This window comes from Condylostylus longicornis, unplaced genomic scaffold, assembly GCF_029603195.1.
Source record: "Condylostylus longicornis isolate FDR11 unplaced genomic scaffold, ASM2960319v2 ptg000005l, whole genome shotgun sequence".
NCBI classification, from domain to species: Eukaryota; Metazoa; Arthropoda; class Insecta; order Diptera; family Dolichopodidae; genus Condylostylus; species Condylostylus longicornis.
Window position 1 is genome coordinate 3241545 of NW_026577974.1, and position 10279 is coordinate 3251823.

General features: G+C 32.7%; 1 protein-coding gene across 1 annotated transcript; it reads right to left on the bottom strand.

The window, feature by feature from the left end:
• Positions 1 to 4372: 4372 nt before the first annotated feature.
• On the bottom strand, positions 4373 to 6888 carry LOC129616509 (uncharacterized). Its single transcript, XM_055532167.1, has 2 exons — positions 6808 to 6888; positions 4373 to 4816 (listed from the first exon to the last, which is right to left on the bottom strand). The coding sequence occupies exons 1-2, from the start codon at positions 6886 to 6888 to the stop codon at positions 4373 to 4375; spliced, it is 525 nt and encodes a 174-aa protein (XP_055388142.1).
• Positions 6889 to 10279: the final 3391 nt, after the last annotated feature.

Here is a 10279-nt window from a genome sequence, read left to right on the forward strand (position 1 = left end):
AGGTGACTAGAAAACTCATAGAACACAAGTTGCAAGTCTTTTACCACGGCAACGTCTCGGGAACCGCAAGACGACAAATATTCGATGGTGAAATATCCAGCCTACTTGAAATCCTTCCTAAAAGTCAGTCTCTTTTTATATCATTTATTAAAACTCGTCGTAATGTTTAAACTAATTGTCGGCTTGTCTCTCTTCGGCCACAGGTCTGCACGCCGAACTCCCCTTCTTCTCTCCATTTTCCTTATTTACGATGTTTCTCAACTCTCTCAATGGCGGAAGCACCAAACAGTCAACTGTCGTTATGTCGGATCTCCGTCCTCTATTTGGACAGATTGCCAGTTTTCTCACGTGTTCTGACGTTATTGTGCCCCGCAACGCAGCAGAATGTTATACTATATACCTAGTGTAACATTCTGAAGGCCCTCTTCTCCCCCCTACCAGTCTAGATTTGACTATGTATATCAGGCTACTAAGATTTGTTTTTTATCACACTTCTCTCCTGGGAGGAGCATAGGCCTGGTATCATCTAGAATATCATAGATAACCATGAACCAGTTTCTAACGTTATTGAGTTTACTAAGTAGGTGACGAGCCTACCGTATCAAGATTTAAGGTCTATTTAATGGTATATAATGCGAATGCAATTGTCTAACTTATTCATGAGGTTCTCCGTAGTCTTAAGCGATGATCTTAGAGCAAAAATATCTTGCATAATTCTGGGTACAATAAATTTTAAGTGTTATATTACTTAAATCTATTAAACGATTCATTTATCACACATTATTTTTAAAATGTATGTCATGTCCATAGACGCATAAAACCCATTTAAATGTGAATTTTTTCTATTAAAATTGAAAATTACAAATTTTTTTTTTTGCTTTTAAGATAAAAATGAAAAAGAAAATTCATTCTATTACTGAAAACATTTAAAACAGATTTTTTTGCTCCAAAAGAGTCATTTTAAATGAAATGATGCACTTAGATAATTATAAACACTAAAAAGTATATAAAAAAATATTGTTAAATTATTATTAAAGCTCTTGTCTCAAGGATAATAATTTTTTTTTTATAAATTTATGGCAAAACTGTTATACATCGTTTTTGTTTGAGTTTTTCAAAGAAATCTTTTAAAAATGTTTAAAGTCCATATATTATGAATTTATGTGCATGTGAACCTTGACAATAAAATAATTAAAAATTCAAAATGAGAAAAATATAAATTTATATATGTATGTAGCTAGTATGCGTTCTATATTTATATTCCAGACAGGTGGTATTGGAGAATACAGATAAAAAGTAGAAGATTCTATTGAATTTTTATTTTGAAACATCAATAATGCAATTGCAGTTATAGTGAAATATGTGGCAAAGTTTCCGGTTATTGCAATTTCTATTGCATTCATATTTGTAAAGGATTTTATTTTTAGATTCTGAATACTAAAATCTAGGATTTTTTTCAAGTACAATAATCATTTGGTGTTTTAATCATTAAATAAAATTATAATTTTATTGAATATACAATTTGTGTTCAGTCTTTTAATTGGCTTTAATCGTAATGCGTTCATAAGCATGTAATTAAATAGTGTTATATTACAAATTTGTAATAATGTTGAATTTGGCTTTAAAATATGGTTGAACTTATAAGAGTGTCGTGAATATTATAAATTACATGTCATAATTCATACAGATCGTTATTCTTTTTGGGCTAATTTCAGTGGCGGTAATTAATTGGACCGTTTACGTGTAGTATGCTTCATGGTGAATTTCTATTTTAACTGAAAATTAAGCCTTTATTTGGTGAAACTTGAAATATAATCCTGTGTCGTATGTCACACTCATTCTCAATAATTTGAATAGTCATTATGTCATAATTAAATATAACACAATCGTATTGCCAAATCAATATTTCTTAATCAAATATGACAAGTTTAAAATGTCAAGTCATATAATAATTTTTTCAATTACAATTCAAATCGATTAAAAAAGTGATTTATTTCAAAACTCTTACATTTATATCCGTGATCCAGAAGGCATCATGAAAATTTTGAACATTTTAATATTATTTTCTTCAGTTTTTCTGTTTTTTTTTCTGATATTATTAATTTTAATCGTTAAATTCTATATAATTTCCAAAGATCTATTTAACATTATATGTACTTTATTACAAATGACTATTATTATTGGCTCAAACAGGTATGATACAAATTTTTCATTCATGTTTTTTCATTTATAATTTAAGAGTTTTCGATACACCTATATAACAATATTTTATCCTCACAAAATCGTTGTTCCATACATAAAACTTTTAAAACTTTTTAATACAATTTATACTTTGTAGATTATGTAGCTCTAGGTGTAGGTAATTTTATTTTGAAACGCCGAATAATTAACGATACGATGATTTTCTATTCTATAGGTAAGTATCTATATTTTTCCTAATTTCCCGCTTCAGAGATTATGATGATTATACAGAACAAAAAAAAATAAAAAAAAAAGAGGAAATTTTTATTATTATTATTTTGTTTTCATTTTCCATTTTATTACAATTTTTTGTCCATTATTTTATTGTTTTCTTGTTTTTAATAGTATAACACATATACAATCTTTTATATTTATATGAGAGTATTATAAACTAGCCGTACCTACTACATATGTAATCGTTCACAAAACTGAAAATAATAATTTTCTACTCTTGTGTTTTTCATATAATAAAAACCAAATCAATAAATTTTAACAATCGGTAATTTATTGAATAAAATCAAAATTTCTATTATAACAATGACATATAAAGGAAATTACTTTTTACACAAACATATGCACACATACTAATAATATATAATAATAACAATAAAATGAAAATGGAAAATTGCTTTTGTATATATCTATATGTACAATAATAAAATGTGCTAAAGGAAACGTGTTTACATATTTTGCATATTGAATGAAAACAAAAAATAGATAACTGTAAATTTTATACTGCCTACGTTAATCTTGAATAAAAATGTTCTTACCGTATGCTTATACACCATAATACAGTGAATGTATGTGCATACATATGTGTTGTTACTAATATGATGAGTGTAACTCATGAATATAAATTTATTCTCATTGACAAGAGAGTTTTTATATTGAACTGAGAATCCTTTTCTCTTTCTATTATTGTTTTATATTTAATTTAATCGCTTTTATATATGTAATCGCTATAAAACGTACGTATACAATTCAGCATTTATATTTATTCAAGTAGGTATAGTTCGTGTATATACGCGCATATATTACGTATATAATATATAGTAGGTACGTTGCATAAAATATTGTATGAGTTGTGTAATATGAAAATAATATTCGTGTATAACAATGTATAAGATAAGCCATTTCCAATTTAACATTAAGTTTATGTAGAGAGCTATATTTAGAGCTAAGCGTTTTCAAATAATTTATGCTTTTGTTAAAAGTAGACGTGTATTGTATAATATAGATTATAATTGTTGAGAAGTTTTTGAAAATTAATAATTCGAATATTAAAATTAAAACAATATGATTAATAATTTGAAAATTTTCATGTGATATACTATTAACAATTTTTCACTTTTGCATATAATTATATAATTAATTATATTGTTTGTGATAATAATGAAATATGGTTCTTGAATTTCATTGTATATTATGTGAGCAATGGGAATTTTGTTTTTTTTTATTCCTGTTACTCCGCAACTTGGGAGTTTAGGGCTTCAACTTAAAGTTTCCATTCTTCTCTGTGCATCGCTAGTTCTTCTACTTTATCCCACGAGAGTTTGTATCTATCTAGTTCTTGCAGCACTGTTCTTCATTAAGTTGTTCTGAGTCTACCTCTTGGCCTGGACTTCGCTAGAGTATTCCAGGTCAGCGCCATTCTTGTTATGAATTCTTCTTTTCTTAATGTATGACTAATCCACTTCCATTCTCTTCGGATAACTTGCTTCATTATAGGCTCTTCGTTTGTTAGTTGCCATAAGTCTTTGTTCCTAATTCTGTTCGACCAGAATATTTCGCAGATAATTGTGCATTCAATGGCTTGGCCGTCTAGCTTGATTGTATGTACATTACTTTGGTTTTGTTGGTATTAATTTCTAGACTTAGATTTCGGAATGCTAGCTAGAGATTGAATTTGGACTGCGCATCTTCTTAATTGCTAGATATTAGACATATGTCGTCTGCGAAGTTAAGGTCTCCCAGATTTTTATCATCCGATCAATAGATGCCTCTTTAAATACTGCTTTCTTCCCTCAAGACATCATCTTATACTATGATGAATATTAGCGGCGAAAGCGGACATCCTTGCTTAACACCTACATAATGATTCACTAATGTTCCTATTATGTAATACTGAAAGTTACACATTTTCATACATGTTCATCATGATGTTGATTATTTTCCTTGGAACATTCTCATTTTTCCTCATTTTTTCTAAAGCTTTCCGTATTGCATTTCTATGAATGGAGTCGAAAGCCTTCTTGAAATCAACGAATATGAGGCATAAATGTGTTATCCATTCATGTGCTTGTTCCACAATTATACGAGGGGTATTCGTTTGGTCCAGGCAACTTTTGTTTGCTCCTGTTAGGATTTTATATGTTGTGTTTAGTAATGTGATGGTGCTCCAATTATTGCAGTTTGATAGGCCGCGTTTCTGATAGGGAATCTTGGCTATAACGCCTTTCTTCCATGTTTTAGGGATTGTTTCGGTTTCCCAATTGTTTCTTATGTGGGGATGAATGAGTTCAACTGCTGTTTGTGGGTCCATATTTCGCTTGGCAGCCAGTCGTATCTGGCAGCTCTGTTGAGCAAACGAAATGAATAAATTAAACAGAAGCAAACATTTTTCTATTTGAAGCAAAACTTTTTGTATTTGGTGCAAAAATTTCTACATTTGAAATAAAATATTAAAGATTTATTCAAACTAACGATATTTTTTTCTAAATTTGTTTCTTTCGAGTTTATGTGTAAAGTGTTTTGAATCAATCAAAACACTTTACACATAATATATTTGAATTTATCATAAAAATGAAAACAACGAAAAATACAAGTAATTGGGGAAAAGATAAAAATCAAATTTACAATGAAATCAATTATCGTTCAAGGATAATGCAAAAAATTTTAATATTATCATGTTATTCTTTTTTTTTTGTTTTTATTATTTTGCCACCTTATAACTGTGATTTCATTATTCCCTGAGTGAATTTGAATTGTTCTCGCTTGGTAATAGTTACATTTTGCAAATAAAGTAATAAAAAATGCGAACGTAAAAAACAAATGTAAGGAAAAGGAATTTTTGTATTTTTATCGATTATTGTTCATGAATATGTGTGCTTATGTGCTTATGTGTACACATATGTGTCACATATGTCATACGCATTTCATTTCATATGTAATACAGTGAATCTATTGTCATTGTCGTGATTAGATCATTCCTATTTAGTTTGGTTGCTTATATTGAATATTTTGTAAATATGTTTTGTAAAGAATGCGAAAAACAAGGTTATATAAGAAAATATTCTCAAACTTACAAACATACTAGAAATACGCACAATTTTGTATCAATTTTGTAATTTTTTTTGTTTTTCACAATTTTTATGAATTTTTATTACATTTTTAGTGACATAAAATATTTATGGATAAATGAAGAATTTATTTTTTACATTGGAAAATATTTTATAAGTACGTTTCTGAGGAAATTCGCTTGATAGTTTTATCCTGTTCGTTTTTCAGCCTCGTGATTAATGAATTCCTTACAAAAATGCTCATATTTAAGACAACTTTATGTATAAAGTCAAATGTGCTAATTTGTAAACCAGTAGTTTAATGTTAGGTTGTTGTTTAAAAAAAAAAATAATGGGAGAGACTAAAAAATTTATCACCTTGAATAAATTTATTACCTTGAATACATTTTTCAATTTATATTCTGAGTTGTTTGTAAATTTGATTTAAAATTTAGCTCATCGCCAATGTAGCAAATATTTTACTTAATACGAATCAATTGTAAACATTGTAGAATTAAATAGTTCTACAAATGAAAGAGATTAATGTAGAAAAGCATATAGGCATATGCTATTAAAGGACGGTAACGAATGACAGTAACGTGGAAGTAATGAGGCTTGGTAACTTTTCACTTCTATTAAAATAAAGTTTTAATCGCTTGTCGCATTCCTTTTTGCACTGTTCTAATGTCAATCTAGTATAAATACATTTAATGAAAGAAATAATTCTATCACACAGATTTTCTATACTTATTCAAACTTCACCTTACTGCATTCGAATATAAAATTAAAAATAAATTGCTTAAGGATAAATAAGGAAAAATGTTTATTATTTTTGATAACTCGTGTACACTCTACTGTGACATACCATAATTTAAATTTAATTGAACGGTAATAATTGCTTATTTTGTGTTTCCATACAAATTCTATTCATTCAAGGTGTACAAAATTTCTTTTTTTTTTGTAGAAAATTACTAACTGCATTATTCAAGTCTAATTCTACATTACATAATGTCTTCTATATATCTTATATATTTCATAAGTTTACATATATGAATCATATTTTATAATTTACCTTTTATAATTTCAGGATATTGCAAATTCAAAAAATATTTGTAACAATAATTTCATCATTTCCTTTTATATTTTCTTATATATATGAATCTTCAACAATTTGAAAAAAATAATGTCAAAACATAAGTTTTGTCACACTATTTTATAAAAATTTGCATGAAAGTTTTTATTAGCACGAAATACTTCCAAAAATGTCACAAATTCACGCTTGAAAAACCTTGCCCCATTGGTATGCCGCCTTACACTCATTTAATAGATCTCCTGTGATGTAAGTGTCAAAATTAAAACTTGTACTCATAATGTATTCTTCAAATTTATTTAGAAATATTTTGAATTCTGAAATAATTTCATTGGGTGCTGTATAGAAATTAATTATATTGAAAATATTATTACCTTTTACAATGCTAATGCTCAAGAAACTGTTGGAACAACCAGTGCTGGATAGTCGCAAAAGATGTGCACTGCGTTTTCGTCACCGCCCCCATAAAATCTGCACAGGGGGAGCGCGACTTCTTCAGCCTGTGCAGGTGGTGCCTCAGTGGGCAGTGTTCCGTAAAGAAATTCGCAATAGCGAGAACCCGGCTGCAGCTCATCCTAAGCAGCTCTGCGGTGAGTCCGTTGGAGCACGCCGAAAGAAACACCTTCGCATGACGACACCCTTTCGTGCCCCGCCAGTGAAGACCGCATTTCGCCGCAAGCAGGCATGCAAGCCTGGCCGCCTCGACGGAAGAAGGCATAACACAGAAAGGCAGCGGCTGCACAAAGTCGGCCCCAGATCCGCTCCGCGCCAACCCACCGGCAATCTCGTTGCCCGCATGACCACTGCGGCTCGGCATCCAAATGAGCGTGACTCTGTTCTCCGATGTCAATTCCACAAGTGCAGCGAGGCAGTCCCAAATCAGCTTGGATGTAACGTAAGCCGAATGAAGCGCTAACAATGCAGCCCTGCTGTTCGAGAACACATAGATGGCAAGGTTTTTTTATTTCCTTTCTAAATTGATTCTCAAAGAGATCTCTATTGCATATATTTCGACTTGGAACTCCACGTAATATGGGTCAAGGATTGCATATAAATGCGTGTCCGGGCGGACATCGTACACACCACAACCCACGCCCACCTCCGTTTTGGACCCATCTGCATACCACACGCACGAACCCGACTCAAGTACCGGGCCACCCCGATCGGAAAACAGAACCCTGTAACTGCGTTCAAAGCTATACCACGGCAGAGACGCATCCGACATGGTTATTCTTAGAATCGGATCGCTCTCAATGAAGTCTCTGTGAGTCCTGTGGGCCAACTTGAATCCCGGCCTGCGGACACCCTTTTGCAACGGAGATGAAGAGTTTATCGCCAGTTATGCTGGACTTAATAATCCTATCCTGTAGCATCCGATTAACCCATCTGCTAGTCGTCGCAATCTATCTCTCGTTTGTGCAACGACTCACAGATGACATGATATGAAGTGTTTCCGCAAGCTCCCACAACATTCAGGAAGCAGCCAACCGCCCCCTTCTGCACATTCAATGAGTTTTCAAGGACCTCTACCAGACTCTGCAGAGCGAGTGCAGTAGGCCTTCTTATGCAAGGTATTGATTCCCAGTGCGTCGTCCCGTATGAATCCATTAATCCCTTTTTCATTGCTTTCAATAGAAAAGAAGTAAGGCTGATGGGATGGAAAGACGGCTTATGGGACGTGGTTGCGTCGTCGCTTACCTGCCTTCACTTTCACATAGCTGGCACAAAAAATTTCCGACAGTTTTCTAGCTATATATTGGAAACCCCTCTGCAAAGACGCAAGATATATCCCGTCATCACCTGGAGATTTAAAGAGACTAAAAGAGAAAACAGCCCATCTAATCCTGCCCATCGTGAAGACTAAACGGGATTGTAGTCAGTCATCCCTCTTGGGCCCGGATGCCCTCGGTTCAATGACCGCATTTGAGTGATTTCGAAGAATCTCCGAGTCAGGAAAATGCGTTGAGGCCGGAGTTATGAAGCCATCAGGCCGTTTCGTCAGACCCAACCCGCTAGCATACTTTTTGGAAAGCACCTTGTGAAGATGTGGACTGCTGGGGAGTTCATCAATGCCCCTGCAGAACGCGCTCTACGAACTTCTCTTAGCTTTCCTAATTTCTTTATTGCATTTCGTGAGTGTCCCTTATACTCCTCCTGCGAGCCCAACGCCTTGGCCTTATTGAATAGCTTTCTGGTCCATAGTCTAAACCTTGAAAGTTCTTCATTCTATCACGGGCACCTTCTCTTACTCCACCTCGGCTTAGCGCAACAGCTCCAATGGTAATACCCACCATCAAGGCCTCGCTGGACAGTACGATATCCATCACCGATCTGACAGAAGTAGGAATGAATCCAATCCCATCCATGAGGAGCGTTTCGAATTGACTCCAATCCGTGGATTGGGCCACCCGATACATTTATTCTGCCCGGCCATTGGCATCACTTCCTATTATCAGTTGGAAGCCCCTCCTTCCACAAAAATCCTCTAGGTCTTTAAGTTGTTCGTCTGGATGGACACAGTCTCCCGGCAGGTAGGATGAGCATACAATAAGCTCTGTCGAACCCTCGGAAGACTTCACCTTCACCAACGCTGCTACCTGATCTTTGAGGCAGTAATCTGCAATGGGAAGATGTGTTAGTCTTTTAATAAACAAAATGCTAGACCTAGGCCTGCCTCCAATTGTATTACCATTCAATAGCTCACCTGTAAGGAACTAAACCTGATCCTTCACTATGTAAGGCTCTTGGATAAGTGCGATATCGAGGTGATTCTTCACAAATCTATGTGCCAGAACATCAGTAGATGCTCTAGCATGCTGTAGATTTATTTGGACTCACCTCACAGCCATATCATTTTCTGCGGCTCTTGTTTGCCCTTTAGACAAAGGCTTCATATGGGCCTTCCTTTCCATTTCCACCTTTTTAAGCATATTGGTGGTACTGTGGTACATCTTTATTTTGTCATGGAACATTTTCCATGGTTTCATCTTATTGAACATTTTTTTTTATTGTTTTTATTCAAATTATCATTCAAAATAAGTATTATTGAAATCCTGAAGGAGCACATATGTAAATTGGACATTCTTTTTATGGTTTCTACTCTCTATTTACAAAGTTTATAAAATAAAAATTCAATAAATTTACAATTTTTGTTGTATGTGCATTAAAAATTATGATCTGTTAAAAATTTTCTATCATTTATAACGGATGCATCTGTGTTTATGGATGTGTTTACAGTTGTACATAGTTTTTCTTATTCGCATTTTTTTTTCTTGTTTTTTCTACCTCTGTACTTGCTTTGAAGTGCACCGAGACGTATTAAGGCCATCATTTGAACAAATCTATTATATTGCATGAATTTTTATTCTTTTCTCCTATTTTCTTCCTCTATACTTTTTCTTCTATACGTTCTTTGTAGTGTAGAACGTATAGAAGTGTAGTCTTTTCAATATAGAAAAATTAGGAAAAAATTTTTTTTTTTTTCTTTTCTTTTCTTCTTTTTTTTCTTGTTTTTTTTTTACTAAATATAAAGAGTTTTAGAACTTTTTCCAAAGATTCTTCCTAGGTTTTTGTTTTGTTTTTTGTTTTGCTCAAGCTTGAGTTTTAAAATGTATTCTTCTTGTGCGCAAAATAGCAACAAAATGAGAAAAAGAAGAAAATAATGAGGAAA

What these genes read in the sequence shown, in the direction of transcription:
- LOC129616509 (XM_055532167.1), bottom strand. Translation starts at nt 6,888, where the DNA reads ATGAGTACAAGTTTTAATTTTGACACTTACATCACAGGAGATCTATTA. An exon ending in CGGCATACCAATGGGGCAAG is followed by an intron (nt 4,817 to 6,807) that starts GTTTTTCAAGCG and finishes TTTGCTCAACAG; the next exon opens with AGCTGCCAGATACGACTGGC.